At 60.2% G+C, this 18,289-nt stretch overlaps 1 protein-coding gene across 1 annotated transcript in view; it reads right to left on the bottom strand.

Moving 5' to 3' along the window:
• LTBP1 (latent transforming growth factor beta binding protein 1) overlaps window positions 1-18,289 on the bottom strand; it is a 259,047-nt gene that overhangs the window by 225,252 nt on the left and 15,506 nt on the right. Inside the window, exon 3 of the mRNA XM_055120644.1 lies at window positions 10,591-10,891. Within this exon, the coding sequence (XP_054976619.1) occupies window positions 10,591-10,859 (269 nt within the window). The 5' untranslated portion in view covers window positions 10,860-10,891. The remainder of the gene's footprint in view (window positions 1-10,590; window positions 10,892-18,289) is intronic.

The following is an 18,289-nucleotide window of genomic DNA, read 5'->3' as shown; positions in this document are numbered from 1 at the left end:
AGGAGGAAGAGGAGGAGGAGGAGGAGGGAGGAGAAGAAAGAGGAGGAGGAAGAGGAGGAGGAGGAGGAAGGGGGAGGAGAAGGAGGAGGAGGGGGGGAGGAGAAGGAGGAGGAGGAGGAAGAGGAGGAGGAAGAGGGGGGAAGAGAAGGAAGAGGAGGGGGGAGGAAGAGAAGGAGGAGGTAGAAGAGGAGGAAGAGGAGGAGGAAAAGGGAGGAGAAGAAGGGGGAGGAGGAGGAGGAGGGGGGCAAGAAGGAGGAGGAGGGGGGAGGAGGAAGATTTCAAGTGCCAGTCCCCGGACCAGTGCTCCCCAGTCCCCGGGCCAGTGCTCACGAGCAGGTGTAGAGGAGGGGAAAAAGGCTGACACCCACTGAGTCCAAAAGAAGTGACTGAATTTTTTTTGCAAAAGTGAAAACCTGCTTCATCCCCAACAAATCCCAAGTGAGATGAATTTTTAAAACTTGACCAGAAGACAGGTTTCCTACAAGGGAGCAAGCGTCAGACCCGCCGTCAGCTGACGCAGCAGCAGGAACCAGGGGAGTCTAGGGACAGGGAGGAATGGCCTTAAAATACTCCCTGAAATAAATAAATAAATAGCTCCCGGCAGAAACTGCAGACTCAGGGAAACCCAAGAAAATCAAGACAAAGACCCTCACCACAGGAATTTCGAAAAGAGGCACTTTCAACAAAAACTGTCCCGGAGCCCCGGTCTAAACACAAGTAAGAATGCTAAACAAAGACACTGGCGCTGTGTGCGGAGGTCTAAATACGCATTACTGTCTAAACCAGCGACACAATATCTCATTTGTAGGATTTAAATTTTTTTAATTAAAATGTTGAATAAAAATAGCATAAATCACCGGAGACAGAGGTCAGACGGCTGTCCTAAGTTCATGCGTTGTTTGGCACAGGGTGAAAACCCTGAAAACATTCTGCCTTAGCTAGCTGACATATGCATGCTTGCGCAGGGTAAACATCTGTGACAATCATCACTACTCAGAAGCATAAAAGCCAACATGGCTTATGGGAAGGGAGAAACAGGTGAAATCAGTAAAAGGGGGAAACGTGAATAAATCCAAATAGACCCTCAAAATTAAAGCTAAATTTTGTACGCAGATAAAAAGTTCAGACAACACAAGGAAAATTAAATCACCTTACATGGGACTTCCCTGGAAAGCTTTATGAACAAGTTTTATGTCCTTTTTCTATTGCAATTTTTAAAAGCCTTAGTACAGAGGTTAAGGCAGTTGCTTTGCACACGGCTGACCCCGGTTCAATCTCCAGCATCACATATGTCCCCTAAGCAACCCCAGGAGTGACCCCTGGAGTCACAGAGCCAGGAATAACCTCACCCCCTGAATACCCCCAGGCGGGGCCCCAAAATATCCACAAACCTGAATATAAAAATGGCATCAAAGCAAAATGAGAAACCGGATCAGCCTCCAGTCTCCTGAAGTCACACACAAACAAAAGGGTTGCGAGATTTCAAAAGAAAAAGACGAAGCCAAGTGAACATCATTCTGTGAAGCCAAGGTTGTTCCAGCATGAGCAAATCCTTTACCATAATCGCCCACATTAAAAATATAAGAAGACCATATGGCGGGGCCGGAGCGATAGCACAGCGGGTAGGGCGTTTGCCTTGCACACGGCCGACCTGGGTTCGATTCCTGGGATCCCATATGGTCCCCCAAGCACCACCAGGAGTGGTTCCTGAATGCAGAGCCAGGAGTAACCCCTGTGCATCGCTAGGTGTGACCCAAAAAGCAAAAAAAAAAAAAAAAAAAGACCATATGGCGAGACCAACAGATCAAACGGTTAAGCTCAATATCTGTAACAAGCTCTTGGCCATCATCAAGCAATCCAGGGGCTCTCACTGTAATAAAGAGCACTGATAAAGAAACTGCAGATGAACGTGGTCACTGAGGGTGCTGGACCCTCACAGCCAAGCCCACGTTCCCTAATTTCACGGTGAACTGTGAAAAGAAAACTCCCGCTGGGGATGTCAACATTAGCGGGCAAACCACTGCATGTGACATGATTCTTTACAGAAAATCCAATAGGGCGCAGACCAAAGTAACGAGACTTGTCATCTCAGTAAACTTGTGGTACGTGAAAGACAGACATGGCCAGGGCGAAGGCTCGGAGGGCTGGATCTCGTGCTCAAAGGCAGGAGCCTGTCTGATGCCCACAAACCATGCCAGGGGTGACCGCCAAGCACTGCCAAGGGTGCCTGCCAACTCAGGACTAAAGAAAAAAAAAAGAAAGCAACCTTATTTATATGAAAACCACGTTGAGGACATTTCAGGAAAGCTTATTAGTAAATAAATTCCATTACAATTCCAATCAAGAACCTTGAGCCAACAATTCCCACAAAATATGCAAAATTCTCCTCAAAATCATTAGTGAGGGGCTGGAGCCATAGTACAGCAGGTAGGGTGTTTGCCTTGCACGCAGCCGACCTGGGTTCAATCCCTGGCATCCCCTAGGGTCCCCCGAGCACCCCAGGAGTAATTCCTGAGTGTAGAGTCAGGAGGAACCCCTGAGCATCGCCGGGTGTGGCCCCCAAACAAACAAATAAATAAATCATCCTTTAAATACATTAAAGGACATTGAAGAGGACCAGAGAAAGGGGGTGACCGACTATGGAAGGGAAGAAACGCGTTGCTGAACACGTATTTAACTCAGAATTATCCACTGAGTCAGAGCAGAATCCCAATTCCAACGCATCCGCTTATTCAATCCTACAAAGCGGAAGAACACAAGAATATTAACTATATAATATTATATCATTAAAGCACTTTGGGATAAAGACTGACACGACAAGACCGAGAGCCCGAGACAGGCCTGCGCACTATCTAGAAACTTCCTGAGCCGACAGATCTCCAAGCACCGCGGCTCAGCAAAGGGAGGGCGCGGCAGGACAGCCGACGGCTCCTTCCCACGGGAAATGAACATGCCACCAGCCCCAACTTCAGGGCAGCTCGGCAAACAGGTGGCACGCAGGAAAAGCGACCATCAAGGTGCCACCTCGGGCGCTGCTCGGCTCCCCCGCACCGAGCCATCCCGCTTCGATGCGTGTACACGGATGTTTCCAGAAGCTCGTTTCACAGCCCTTCCTCCAGCCCAGCGAACCTCCCTTTTATTTTATTCTGAACGAACTTGTCTCGGCTTCGACAAGGGTCCTGAGGCGGTCGCTGCTGGGAAGGCCGAACCCTGGTCCAACTGCTCCATGCAGGAGAATGGCAGTGAGTACAGGAGAGCCCAGGGTGGAACGTTCTAGAAAGGACAGGCCCACGAATCCTGGCCACAAGGCGTGGGGGGCTGAGGCTCAGAGCCCGGCGCTCAAGCCATGGCTTTAGTGCTGCCTGTCAGTCTGAGAATCAGTCCGCTTCCCCTTCACCCCGCTGGGTGTGGAAGGAAGAGGGCTCCAGGGGGGGCTGGACAAGGCCTCCAGGCCCACCTCAGCTACACGGCTGTAATAAACCAACACTGGGGACAAGAGAAAACTCACCTCAGAGGAACATAATTGCACCAAAAGATCACAAAACTGACCTACCGGAATAACGGCATCCCAAAGTCCTAAACCCCCAGGACTGTGGGCGTGATCCTGGGGTCCCCCCAGAAAGGCCGGGGTCACCCAGCTCCGGAGCCCGAGCACCACTGCACCTCTGACCCACACACTGAACCACCAGCCCAGCCCAGGGGAGGGGGCTGTGGCTCCCGGCCCCCAAACACTGCTTTGGAGCTGCCCTTCCCCCCAAAATAAATGAAACATAGTAAAAGCACAAAGATAAGCAACATGAAAGTATTAACGTAAAGGCATTACATGGCGGAGGCAGGACCAGCTCTGCGCCCCACACACCAGAAGGGTGAAGGGAGTATCTGTCCCTTGAGAGACGCAGCGGGAAGGGGGCGTGTGGTCACTCACTGTCCATCAGTTCTCTGTGTTATAAGTTCCCTTTATGTTTTTTATCTTTCAGTAAATGATATATTTTCTGAAAATCAATAGAAAGGCAAAACTGCAATAGGAACAAAACAAAGTTGTAAGACACTTAAAATGAGGAGGAGGAGGAAGGAGGAAGAGGAGGAGGAGGAAGAAGGAGGTGGAGGAGGAGGAGGGGAAGAGGAGGAGGAAGAGGATGGGAAAGAGGAAGAGAAGAAAGAAGAAGGAGGTAGAGGAGGAGGAGGGTGAGGAGGAGGAGGAGGGGAGAAGGAGGAAGAAGAAGGAGGTGGAGTTGGAGGAAGAGAGGAGGAGGAGGAGGGGAAGAGGAGGAGGAGGAAGAGGAGGAGGAGGAGGAGGAAGAAGAAGGAGGTGGAGGAGGAGGAGGAGAAGGAGGAAGAAGAAAGGAGGAGGGGAAAAGGAGGAGGAAAAGAGGAAGAAGAGGAAAAAGAAGGATTGGAGGAGGGGGAGGAGGAGGAGGAGGGGGAGGAGGAGAGGGAGGGGGAGGAGGAGGAAGAGGAGGAAGAAGAGGAGGAGGAGGAAGAAGAGGAGGAGGAAGAAGAGGTGGAGGAGGAGGATGGGGAGGAGGAGGAAGAGGAGGAGGAGGAGGAAGAAGAGGAGGAGGAAGAGGGAGAAGGGGGGGAGAAAGAAGGAGGGCTTCCTCCCATTTCTGCCCCCACCTCCACCCCCAGCAGTGTCTGCTCAGCGTCACCTGGGCCAGCCGCCCCGGGAGCACTCCGCTGCCTGCCGGCGTCCCGGGCGATTCCACACGCCGAGCGGAGGGCAGACTGTGCTGCCCAGAAATGACGCGTCCCGCCGGGTGCACGCCCCACCCCCATGCAGGCGAGGCGGGCGTCCACCCCGCCCCAGCTCCTGGGGAGCAAAGCTTGCCACCCGCTGCTCACGGGCGTACCCAGTGCGCGCCCACGTGCAACGCAGTGTCCGGGCAGGGCTGGCACTCTGGTCCCCATCCACCCCTCCACCCCGACTGCTGGCCGCATGTCACCTCCGGCCTCTCTGGGCACCTCACGCAGCGGGAGGGGCAGCGCCCGCGGGTCCGGGAGCCTCTGCGGAGGGCAGCGTCCCCCAGCCAGGAGCCGGCACTGTCGCCCCTCGGCAGCCTCGGGGGTCCAGGAGACAGCGGCTGCCCTGCGCCCCTGATCCCTGCAGAGTGCGGCTCCCCCTGCTCAGGTTACTTCCGGCTTCTCGATCTTTGGGACTTTTTTCACGCCGAGACCCGCCTACTGCGACCCGCTTGGCCCACATGTTGGGGCCCGAGCACCCAGGATCAGAAAGCACCAGCGCTGGCCGGCCCGGGGCCCTTCACGGAGACCCGACACTGTTGGTGCCGCGGGACTCGCAGGCGCCAGGCGGGAGACGGTGCTGGAACACGCTGCCCCGCTGGCCCTCGGCGCCGAGACAGCCGCGGTGGGACCCGGCTCTCCCCTGGGAGAGGCGCGAGGCGTCCCCGCCCTCAGAGCGCCCCGGAGCCGGACGGAGCCTCCAGGGGGGGAAATATGCCTCACCCTGGGGCAGGTTGGGGCCACTGGGCCCACGGGAGAGAGCGGGAGGCAGTGCCTCCACTCCTCGCTAGGAGGGAGTGAGTGGGTTAGTCTGCTCCTCATGTCTACACCTCCCAGCACGCCTACACCACCTCAGCGCGTCTACACCATCTCAGTGAGTCTACCCCATCTCAGCGTGTCTACCCCATATCAGTGCGTCTACACCATCTCAGCGCGTCTACACCACCTCAACACACCTACACCATCTCAGTGCGTCTACCCCATCTCAGCGTGTCTACCCCATATCAGTGCGTCTACACCATCTCCGTGAGTCTACCCCATCTCAGCGCGTCTACACCATCTCAGCGCGTCTACACCATCTCAGCACGTCTACACCATCTCAGGCCGGAAAGAAGGGGTGGGCTGGGAGGGATGAAGAGGCCCGAGAGGGGTCCGGGCTTGAGGCCACTCAGACATTTTCCCTCTAGGCAAAATTAAAATTTAAAAAAAAAGTGTGAAGGAGCAGAGATTGCCCTGCAGCTGCCGGACACAGACCCGGGTGCGAGGTGAGGGCCTGCTCTCGGCCAGGGCGGGCCAGCACTCCCGGACTCCTGGGGCGGGGGCTGCTGGGGCGGGGCAGGGCCCGGACACAGAAAGACACCCCCCACCCCCACCAACCAGCATCTGGAGGGCTCAGTGGGGAAACTGAGTCAGGTCCTCTTGGGAGCTGACCGGGCCCCTCGCCTCGGGACGCTCGGACAGGCCCTTATCTCGCGTGAGGGCTCCGAGAAGGCCGAGCCTCTCTGGCGCCGCAGCTGACGGGGCTCGGAAGTCTTATCTGGGGAGGGGGGCGGGCAGGGCTGTGAATACCCCCAGGAGCGGGGCCGGCTCCCACTCCTGTGCTCTCGTCAGCAGGCGGAATCCTTCAAGGACATCCCAGCCAGTCCGCACCAGGGCCGGAGCGATGGGGCCCGGGGAGGGCGCCTGCCTCGCGTGGCTCGCCTGGGTTCAATCCCCGGGACCCCCGCAGAGCCAGGGGCCGGCGTGGCCCCCAAACCAGCCAACAGCAAGGAAGACCCCATCTGTGTCACCGCGAAGCTGCAGTTCCAGCCGCCCAGACAGGGCGGGAAGCTGAGCACGGGGCGCGTCGGGGAGAGCCCGCCCTCTCCCCCCTGCTCAGACACACTCCGGGATGCTCCCGGCCCGAGACCCTGGGGGTCGGGGACGCCCATTTCTCCAGAACTTCATCGGCCTCAGTGTGCGGCTGGTGCCCCCAACACCGAGACGGTCCCCGCAAAGCTCCCCAGAGACACCAAGTGCCCCGGAAGGCCGGCTGCTTGGGGCTGGGGAGTCCAGGGGTTAGGCCACATGCTTAGCACACGCCTGGCCCGGGCGCCACCCGCACCTCATCACTAAGGGCAGGCCCACTCATCCCGAGCACTGCTGGCCCGAGCAGCGCCGCATTCTCGGGCCCCGGTCGGCCGAGAACCACCCTGGCCTTCCAGCGACCCCACGTCCTCCTGCAAGCCGGACACGTCCAGGGGACAGACGCAGCGTCCACGGTCCAGGTGTCACCAGGCACTGCCCTGCTCACCTGGGGTCCCCACACACCAGCCACCTGCCCCGGGGCCCAGACACTCAGCCAGCGGACTCTACACGCCCTGGACGGAGGTTTGAACGGCGCCCACTCGAGCACTCAAAGACCCCAGAAGAGTCCAGAGCGGCTGGCTGTCGGCTCTGGTTCTGGTTCTCCAGAACCGTCATAAACGTTCACGTGCAGGGGAGTCCACGGCGACACAGGGCCACAGACCACGTGTGACTGTCATGCCTCGACTGGCCAAATCTTCAAATCCCTCAGGGACAAAGGAGACCGCCCTCATTCCCTCCCCAGGAGGGACCCTCCATCCTTAAAAACCTCCTGCTGCTTAGGTCTAACCTAGCGTAACACCCTCTGCAGGGCCCAGAAAGCAGGCAGCCTATAAGGTTCACACGGAAAATACCAGAAGGGAGAGCACTGCAGGCCGAGAGTACCCCAAAGCCCACAGGCACCCCCCGCCCCCAGAGAGACGTCCAGGGCAACGCCACGTAAAAGCCTCTTCCTCCAGAGGCTGGAGCAATAGCACAGCGAGTAGGGTGTTTGCCTTGCACGCGGCCAACCCAGGTTCAATTCCCAGCATCCCATATAGTCCCCCGAGCACCGCCAGGAGTAATTCCTGAGTGCATGAGCCAGGAGTAACCCCTGAGCACTGTCGGGTGTGACCCAAAAAGCAAAAAAAAAAAAATCCTACTAAAAGCCTCTTCCTCCAGAGGCCTTCACCTCTGATGTGAATAACCAACGATCGATGATTCTTTTCCCAGAGTCCAGTCAGGGCTGAGACGTCAGCTCCCCCGCTGACTCATGACGTTCTTAAATTACACAAAAGAACAGAAGAGAAAAGGGTGGCGCCTGTCTCTGACGCCGGACATCTGGTCTACCGTGCACCCCCGTGTGGGCCCTGCAGACCCCGCTGGCTGGTGGGACCCAAGAGGCCGAGTCCAGAGGTGAAACACATCCCGGGGGACCAAGGACGTGACCCGGAGCATTTGAGAATATTCCTTACTCGCGAGAGCCCTGGATCTGACCCCTGGCACCGCCGGGAGCCACTCCCTCTCACTGGCCCAGGGGTCACCCCAGAGCAGCCCTGGGTGTGGCACAAAAACAAACCCACAAACACACAACCCCAAGACGTGAGTGATTTCCAGCTCCCCTGCGCGAGCAATGAAGCTGGGAGGGCTGGACAGGGCACCCGAGGCCTGGCCGCGTCCCCGGGCACAGCTCCACGTCCCTCCCGAGACCCAGAGCCACTCGGAGCAGGGCTGCCTGGCCCCGCACCCCTCCCAGGCCACGTGGGACCCTCAGCCTGGCAGCACCAGCGGCCCCAGGGCCCCGGGGCCCGGCCCGCGGGCTCTAAGACCACTCGACACTTGCAAGGGCCGAGCGAGGCAGCCGGGGGAAGAATCCTGACGGGGGACGGGGGCAACGCAGCCGAAAGCGATGTCACGTCGCTGAGTCAAGCTCTGAGAGCTCATCCGCCCGTGCTCCGGCGTCATCCTGGATGCTTCTTCCTCCAGCCTCAGCCAGACGGGACACCCCCAGGCAGGGGAGATCTCAGTCCTGACCGACGGATGACAAAGCCCAGCTGCCCTGTCGGCTGGAGGGCACAGAGGCCTGACGTCCCCACCTAATCCCTAGCACAGCCCCTCATCCCTCCCTCGGCCACCCTGGGCTTGGTTCCCTCCTCAGGGCATGGTGGAGGCGGGGGTGGGGGGGCGGCCTGCCTAGCGGGGATCAGCTGAGGGAGACAACCGCCTTCCTTCATGGCGACCCCCGGACATTTGCTCTGCAAATGAAATGCTGGCGACGTGGCTCGTGCCCGCAAAACCCCGGCCTGGATGTCTATCGGGAATGAAGACGAGAAGTCGCACTGGGGGAGGCAGGGGTGTGTGATCATCGTGTGACTGGAACCCAAACATAAAGGCTTGTAATCATCTCACAGTGATTCAATACAATTTTTTTTAAAAAGACTAGAAGCGAGAGGGACCCTGAGGGAAGCAGCAGAGGGGACGGAGGGAGGGAGGGAGGGAAAGAGGGACGAGGCCGAGAGAGGCGGCAAGGGCGATGGAGGGAGGGAGGGAAAGAGGAACGAGGCCGAGAGAGGCGGCAAGGGCCCGCCCAGCGGGGACCGAGGGGGGCTTGGTTACAGGGCTGGCCAGTGAGGTCATCTCTTCTGCAGGAACCCCCGGACAGTCCCTGGGGGGCAGCTGGGCGTGACCACCAGGGGGAGGCAGAGAAAGTCCCGCTGCGGACCCTCATGAGCGGTCGGGGGTACAGCGAGGCCACCAGCGTCCTTCCCGGCACCACCCACACACACACACACACACACACACTCCGGGGGGCACCAGCCCACCCCCACCCTGCGGAGGAGCCCAGGGCTCGGGGCCTGGGCACAGACACACCTCGCCCCGAGGCCTCCGCTGGTCAGATCAGGGCTCCCCCACACAGCGAGAGCCCCCCAGCCAGCAGCCCTGCGGGTGCCCGGGGACACCCCAGGAAGGGAGCCAAGACCCCCCTCCCCCGGCCAGCAGCCCTGTGGGTGCCCGGGGACACCCAGGAAGGGAGTCACGACCCCCCTCCTCCCTCTGCCTTCTGCGCACTCTCCGTGGGGCTGGGGCCGCCTTGCCCGGCTCCTTCTTTACTGTTTGCTTTGGTTTGGGGGCCACACCCAGGGGTCCCCAGGGCTTACTCCAGGCTCTGTGCTCAGGGATCACTCCAGGCGGGGCTCGGGAATCCATACGGGGTGCCGGGAATTGACGCCGTAAGCCCCGCTCTGTCTCCTGACCCCAGCCGGCGGGCGCCCGGAGAGCACTTGGATTTGAGGCTTGACTTGCCTGGGCCCCACATGATGCTCCCTGCTTCAGCCCAGACGAGCTGGCGGCCACTGTGTGATGCCTGGGGTCGAACCCGAGTCTCCCATCTGCATATGCATCTCCGGCTTTTTTACTTTTTTCTCATTTTTATTTTATTTTATATTTTTTGCTTTTTGTGCCACACCCAGTGATGCTCAGGGGTCACTCCCGGCTCTGCGCTCAGGAATCACTCCTGGTGCTGCCTGGGGAACCAGAGGGGATACCAGGACTGACCCGGGTCTGCCGCACGCAAGGCAAACACTCTACCCGTACTACTGCTCCAACCCCATCCGGCTTTTTTTTTTTTTTTTTTTTTTTTGCTTTTTGGGTCACACCCAGCGATGCTCAGGGGTTACTCCTGGCTTTACACTCAGGAATCACCCCTGGCGGTGCTCAGGGGACCATATGGGATGCCAGGGATTGAACCCGGGTCAGCCGCGTGCAAGGCAAACGCCCTACCCGCTGTGCTATCGCTCCGAGTCCCCGCCCCAGTGACACAGTTCCCTGGGCCGGCTCCCGGCGGGCCTCCCTCCAGCTCTGGCGGACGCTCTGGCTAGGTCCTGCTAGCAGAGGGGCAACACGTACAACGTCACGGAGCGGCACAGTCAGGCGCTGGCTCACGCCACTGCCCGGCAGACGGTCCCCCGCACGCCGCAGGGAGGGGGCGCGCGTAGCTGCAGAGGGCCTGGAGATGGGGACACTCACTGAGGCCGTGGCTGCGGGGACAGGCCCACGGGAGGCGGCTTCGGCTTGAGCGTCAGGGTCATCTGGGCCACGGGACTGGCTCTGGGCGCGGCGTCCGCCTTCTCCGAGGGAGCCCGCTGGGCCGCCGGCTCTGGAGGCTTCCGCGAGGCGGGGCGCCCGGGGCCCCGGGCCCTGGGGACTGCGGGTGCGGGTTCGTGGGCCGTGGTCAGCTCACAGGCCTTGCCCCGGGTGCCGGGCTTGCACACGCACAGCTGGGGCCGCAGACACATCCCTCCGTTCTGGCACGGGGGCACACAGCTCGCTGCGGGGAGACAAGACAGACACGCGGTGAGGCGCCCGCAGATCCCGCCGGACCCTCCCGCGCCCCGCCCCATCAGCACGGCTCCCCGTACAGGAACGTCCAAAGGCACGGAGACGCGCCCCAAAGTAATGTTTGGTGTGGGGGGCGGGGAAGGGGGCTCGAGAAGTCCAAGGGGGCTCGAGAAGTCCAAGGGGGCCCCCAATGAGGGGCCCAGGAGGAGGTGCTGCTCAGGCCCCTCAGTGCCAGGGACCCCCAGGGCCACACCCAGGGGTGCTCAGATGCCCCCAAGGCTGCACCCAGTGAGACTCAAGGGACCAAGTGGTGCCAGGAAAGAACCCAGGCTGAAGGAAAGGAGATCATAAGGTCAATAGCGATTGTATGTTTATTTTTTTCCTCTAAGAAAATATTGTCAGATTAGTTTCTACAAGCAGACAAAGTATCTGAACAATTTTCCAGATTTTTCTTCAAGCACTACAAAGTTATCTCTTTGTTCACTTTGGAAAACAAGTTTATCCTATTTTCCCACTTAATACCAACTTGCAATAAATGGATTCTTCTTCTTGAAAAAAAAAAAAAAAGAAAAAGCCAGGCTGGCCTCGTGAGCTGGGGGAGAAGGCAACTGGGAAGGAGAAGGGACAGATAAGTCCATGATGGCTGGAAGGGTCGCTCGGGATGGGAGACGTGTGCTGAGAGTAGACAAAGGACCAAACAGGATGGCCTCTCAGTATCTGTATTCCAAACCATAATGCCCAAAAGTAGAGAGAATGGAGAATGGGGGAAATTGTCTGCCATGGAGGCAGGGGAAGGGTTGCAGGGTGGGGGGGTGCGGAATACTAAGGACATTGGTGGTAGAGAATGTGCACTGGTGGAGGGATGGGTGTTTGATCTTGGTATGACTGAAACTCAAACATGAAAGCTTTGTAACTGCATCTCACAGGGAAGGAAGGAAGGAAGGAAGGAAGGAAGGAAGGAAGGAAGGAAGGAAGGAAGGAAGGAAGGAAGGAAGGAAGGAAGGGAGGGAGGGAGGGAGGGAGGGAGGGAGGGAGGGAGGGAGGAAGGAGGGAAGGAGGGAAGGAGGGAAGGAGGAAGGAAGGAAGGAAGGAAGGAAGGAAGGAAGGAAGGAAGGAAGGAAGGAAGGAAGGAAGGAAGGAAGGAAGGAAGGGAGGAAGGAGGGAGGGAGGAAGGAGAGAAGGAGGGAAGGAGGAAGGAAAGAAAGAAGGGAGAGAGGAAGGGAGGGAGGAAAGAAGGAAGGAAGGAAGGAAGGAAGGAAGGAAGGAAGGAAGGAAGGAAGGAAGGAAGGAAGGAAGGAAGGAAGGAAGGAAGGAAGGAAGGAAGGAACCCAAGCTGGACGCACTAGTGTGCATGCAGGGACACGTGGACCCGACCGCAAAACTATCTCCTGGTCCCTTCTCCCCAGTCCAGATGTTGACGGTGGTGATGAAAATAGCTAATACTTCCTCGCAGCTCCCTGGGAGACTGACCCCTGTTGTCAAATAGGTAGACCAATTTTAACCCCAGCAAGCACCTGAAGTGGGTATTTGGTTCCGCCCATTTTACTGAGGAAGAAATGCATGTCTGCCAGGCTCAAGCTTCCACCCTCCCACTAGTCAATCATCATCATCATCATCATCATCATCATCCCGTTGATCGTCGATTTTCAGTAACGTCTCCATTCCTCCCAGCCCTGAGATTTTAGAAGTCTCTCTTTACTCGTCCTTCCCAACAGTGCCGCATTGGAGGCTCTTTCAGGGTCAGGAGAATGAGACCCATCATTGTTACTGGTTTTGGCATATTAATACGCCACAGGGAGCTTGCCAGGCTCTCCCATGCGGGCAGGACACTCGGTAACTTGCCAGGTTCTCCCAGGGGAAGAACTAGGCTATAAGACGTCAGGAACTTGGCTTTATAGTCTCTGGATATTGGCCGTTGGTGGGATTACACAGCACCAGTCAAAGGTCACACAAGTGACCAGCAAAGAGCTGGAACTGGACTCCTCCGAGGGAACCACCCAGAACCAAGGCTGGCCCAGCTGCTCTTGTCGTTGTTTTGTTTGTTGGGGGGCCACGCGCTAACACTCAGGGCCCCGTCCTGTCCCTGCACTCAGGGATCACTCCTGACTGTGCTCAGGGGACCCTCGGGATGTCAGAGGTCAAACCGGGGCTGGTCACATGCCAGGCCAGTGCCCTCCCCAGAGCGCCATCTCTCCACTACCGCTGCTCAGAAGGACGAGCAGAGACCCGGTGACCCCCAAGGTCTTGGGGCCCGGGTCGGACCACAAGGACCCAAGGCCGACTCGGTCACACCCCCGAGCCCTCGACTGAGGCCCCGCCCCACCCAAGCTTCCGGAAACGGAGCCCATCCCACCTCCTCCCTCACCACGGTGCCACGTGGAGTCGTGCCAGCGACAGCTGCTGGTCCCTGCAGGGGCAGCGAGAGTCCACGGGCAGAAGCCGCCACCTCAGCCCCGGGGCCGAGTCCCCAGCCTGTGGTCAAGGGGAGCTTCTCAGGAAGCAAAGCTGAGCCCTCCTGGGGCTGGAGCGAGAGCACAGTGGGGAGGGCGTTTGCCTTGCATGCGGCCGACCCAGGTTCAATATCCGGCATCCCATAGAATTGAGCACTGTTAGGAGTTATTCCTGAGTGCAGAGCCAGGAGTGCTGAGCACTGTTGGGAGTTATTCCTGAGTGCAGAGCCAGGAGTGCTGAGCACTGTTGGGAGTTATTCCTGAGTGCAGAGCCAGGAGTGCTGAGCACTGTTGGGAGTTATTCCTGAGTGCAGAGCCAGGAGTGCTGAGCACTGTTAGGAGTTATTCCTGAGTGCAGAGGCAGGAGTAACCTCTGATCATCGCCAGGTGTGACCCCCCCCAAAAAAACCTGAGTCCTCCTGCACTTCCGGCCTCCTCCCTGGCAGGGCTGGGTACCCTGGGGCCACTTCTGGTGCCCGGCCCGGGGGTTGGGCCGGACAGTGGGGCTGCTCGGCCCTGCGGCGTCGGGTTCAGCCCTGGGCCTAGGCCTGCTGGGCCGCGCTCCCACCCTCTGAGCACCCCCCAGCCCCCCGCAGTGGCCCAGCCGAGGCTGTGACCCACGTCCCGGCAGACCAAGGCCGCGTGTCTGTGGGCGCTGAGGCCCCGTCCCCTCTGTGGGTGCAGACTAGTTCTCGCCGCCAAGCTGTGACTCACAGACCACCTCTGACTGAAACTCTCAGTCCCGAGGCCAAGCACAGTCAGGGAATCTCCCCTGGAAGTCAGAGCAAGGGGTGGGCCGGGGGCTCGGGGAGGGAGGCCAGGCCCTGCGCGAGCTCCCAGACCAGCACCCCCGCCGGCCTTCCTCCCTCCCGCCGCCTCCGCCATCTCCCCCAGAGTAGCCCAGAGTGTCTGTCTTACCAGGCTGACAAACACCGGGCTGACCCAGGTCCCAAAGGTTGGGGAGAATCCTCCACCTGCAGGGGTGAGGCGAGAACCACACCCAGTGGCGTTCAGGAGGGCTTCCTCCTGACAGGCCTCAGGGGGCTGTGCCGGGTGCTGGAGACCAAACCCGGGCCGGCTGCACGCAAGGCAAGTGCCCACCCCCCTGCACTACCGCTCCTGTTCCCTGGAAAGAACTCTTAAAAAAAAAAAAAAAAGCAGTGGGCTCCCTAAGTGACCAGGATTAAGCTAAATTCCTTAACCGCGGCCTCTGCACTCGGACATGCCGGGGCAGGAGGGAGGCAGCCGCTCGTCCCAGAATAACCCCCAGGGGCTGAAGTGACTGTCCAAGCTCGCCTTGCACACAGCTGACCCCAGTTTGATCCCCGACACCTCACACTGTCCCCTGAGCCCTGCCAGGAATGATTCCCCGAGCACAACGCCAGGAGTCAGCCCTGGACACCCAGGGATGAGCCCGAAACCCAAAGGAACTGAAAAACAAAGTTAAATACATGAAAATAAAAACAGTCTTCCTGGCTTCTTCCCTGGTGATTAAACCGCAAAGGTGCCCGCAGCTCAGGGACCGGCTTTATCTGCATTTCCCTGGCAGGCTGGGCCCCTCTGGGCTATTTATGGCAAGTCCCGGAATGACAAGAGGCCCCCGGAGAGCGGGGGAGGGTTTGCCCAGCCAAGCTCTGCCTGAAAGGCCCTCGATGACGGTTTCCAGCCGGGCTCCATCAGCTGCACCCTGAGCCCAGGTCCTGACCCTCCCCCCGCCCCCTGCCCGCCGGACCCACACAAGTTGGCCGCAACGTCCTCACAGACCAGAGAGGCCACGAACCCGCTCACGGTCGCCGGTACCCGACCCAGACCAAAGCCTGCCCGGTACAGGGAACACACGACTGGTTCCTGCGGGCTGGAACACGAGGGACAAGTGTCGCGAACGCCCCACGGCGGCCGGTGGACAGGCGGGAGGGACAGAGGTGAGACGCAAACGAGGCCTTGGACTCCGCCAGCCGCTACTGGGAGAAGGACCGTGTCAACGTCATGGGGGCAGAGGGGACGCACGGCTCCTGCTTCTCTGCTTCTCCGCCCTCCCCGGCCGGGCTCAGCGGGCGGGAGGGGCCGGCTGGGACCCGAGGCAGCATCGCCCCCTACACACACACACACACACACACACACACACACACACACACACACACACACACACACTCTCGGGCCCCAGCCAGAGCCCAGACTAGGGGGGACCCACGCCCACTCCTGCACAGTGAGGCTCACACACGGCCCCGGACGGCCTCGCTCCCACCAGGGCAGCTCTGGGGACTCGCTGGACAGGCAGCTGCCAGGGATGCTGGACCAGCTCTCACACACACACACAGGCACCGACACACACGCACAGACACACACACACATGTGTGCAGACACACATGCACACACACATGCACAGACACACACATGCACAGACACACACTCACACACACGTGCACAGATACATGCACGTGCATGTGCCCCAGACATACACATGCACAGGCACACATGCACACATGCACCAACCCACATGCACACACACACACATGCACACACATACACAAGCATACATGCACATACACGTGCATACACGCAGGCACACACACAAGCACTGACACACATGCACAGACAGGCACCCACACACATGCACAGACACACGCACATGCAAAGACACACAAGCACAAACGCACAGACACACACGCAGAGATATGCACAGACACACAGGCGCGCGCGCACACAGACACACACATAGCGTGCATGCCAGCGGGCAGTGTAGGGACCTACAGACCCCGCCCCCCAGCCAGGTCTGAGGCCGGAGGCTCTGTCCCTGGGTCCCCCGAAAGGGCCCCAGCCCCTGCCTCCTTCCCAGACGGGAGCGTTCCGTACACCTTGGCCTGCATGTCCTCTGGTCCAGCTCTCAGGGCGGCCGGGGGGCCCTCCCGTCTGTCTGTCTGTCTGTCTGTCTGTCTGTCTGTCTGTCGGTCTGTCTCACGGCCATGGGGCCCCTGGACGTGCACAGGGATGCGGCACTGTGTAGAGCACGGGGACAGGACGGCCCTTAGTGTCCCTCCACCCACTGCTGACGGGCCCGAGCCTGGGGCCTGCCGGGAAAAGCCCCGCGATGCAGCTCTCGATGGCCAGCAAGAGCCGCCACAGCCTGACTCTGGTGACGGCACCGAAGACAGCACCCGGGAGTCCCGGCACACAGCGGCCCAAGGCAGCGGTGCTGGGTCTCAGGGGTCTCAGTACCCCAGCAGCCGGCACGGCGGGAGGGGCCACCAAGAGACTTAACAAGACACAGCCCCACATGGGCTGGCCGGGAAGGACTCAGCTATGGGTCCCTGCAGAGCTCCTGGGGGTCCGGTCCCCAGCACCTCCGGCCCCCGAGCTCAGCTGGGGGGACCCACCGGGCCGTACTGGGCCCGCAACAGCCAGAGCTGCAGTGACCCTAGTGTAATCGATTCCCCAGCCACGGGCCCTTCAAACTGTGCCCGCTGTTTTCCGGGCCTGTGGCGGCTTCTCCCCCGGGCGCGTCCTCCAGGGACCGAGACGAGGCCTGGAAGCGCCCGGGCTGGCCGCGGGAGGGAAAGCTCGTGTCTGCTCTCTCGGGGGCGGGGACCACACAGCGGCCGGGTGAGACAGCTGCCCCCGGCATCTCTCCCGCCGCACCGGGATCTCCCAGAGGCCGCTGGCTGCACTCTCAGCCCAAGAACGTTCTCTCAGGAAAGCAAACACCGGACGGTCGGGGCTCATGGGCTAAACCGGCCTCGGCCCGCCCTGCCCAGAGGCGCCCGGTCCCGCCGCGTCTCCGTTCCCACACGGCCCTGCCCAGGCCCCTCCGGGCTCTCCAGACACCTGCTGCCGCCTCCTGGCACTGCCCTCCCCGGGCCCGGGCAGGACTCGGCACAGGGGGTGCGAGGAGCAGGCGCCCGCCCAGGCTCAGCTCCCAGCACACGTGGACCCCGACACCACGAGCCGCACAGAGACCCTGGAGGGGCCTGGGCAGCCCTGCTCGGGGACAGGCATGGGCCGCCCGGAGGGCATAGCTGCCTGGGGCTGGGGCAGAGGGGGGGAGGGACGGAGGGAGGGAGGGACAGAGGGAGGGAGGAGGGAGGAGGGAGGGAGGGGGAGGGAGGAGAAAGGAAGGAAGGAAGGAAGAAGGAAGGGGAGGGAGGAGAAAGGGAGGGAGGGAGGAAGGAGGGAGGGAGGGAGGAAGGAGATAGAGAGGGAGGTAGAGAGGGAGGTAGAGAGGGAGGGAGGGAGGGAGGGAGGGAGGGAGGGAGGGAGGGAGGGAGGGAGGGAGGAGGTAGAAAGGGAGGTAGAGAGGGAGGTAGAGAGGGAGGGAGGGAGGGAGGGAGGGAGGGAGGAAGGAGGTAGAGGAGGGAGGTAGAGAGGGAGGTAGAGAGGGAGGGAGGGAGGGAGGGAGGGAGGAAGTAGAGAGGGAGGTAGAGAGGGAGGGAGGGAGGGAGGAAGGAGGTAGAGAGGGAGGTAGAGAGGGAGGGAGGGAAGAAAGGGAGGGAGGAAGGAGGTAGAGAGGGAGGTAGAGGGAGGGAGGGAAGAAAGGGAGGGAGGAAGTCAGTCCCTCCGTGTCCATGAGCTGGACAGTGTCCCCAGCCCCCTGCCCGCCCCAGGGGGCCTCTCCAGCGCCCCGGCCCCTCTCGGTCTCAGCGCAGGCCTCCCCGCAGGGGCCTGGTCAGCAGCACACTGGGAGAAGGAAGGGCCGGTCACCTCCGGGCACTCACCGCGCAGTCTCTGCGGGCCCTGCAGGTCACGCGCCAGCCAGCGCCCCTGCCCAGGACTGACCAGTGTCCTCTCTCCGGACTGACCCAGTGTCCTCCTCCCCCAGACTGACCATCTCCCTCCTCCCCCAGGATGACCAGTGACCTCTCCCGGGACTGACCAGTGTCCTCTCCCAGGACCTGACCAGTGACCCTCTCCCCGGGACTGACCAGTGACCTCTCCGGACGGAC

This window comes from Sorex araneus, chromosome X, assembly GCF_027595985.1.
Source record: "Sorex araneus isolate mSorAra2 chromosome X, mSorAra2.pri, whole genome shotgun sequence".
Lineage (NCBI taxonomy): Eukaryota > Metazoa > Chordata > Mammalia > Eulipotyphla > Soricidae > Sorex > Sorex araneus.
The sequence above is the reverse complement of the archived record's forward strand: the minus strand, read 5'-3'. Positions and strand labels throughout refer to the sequence as shown.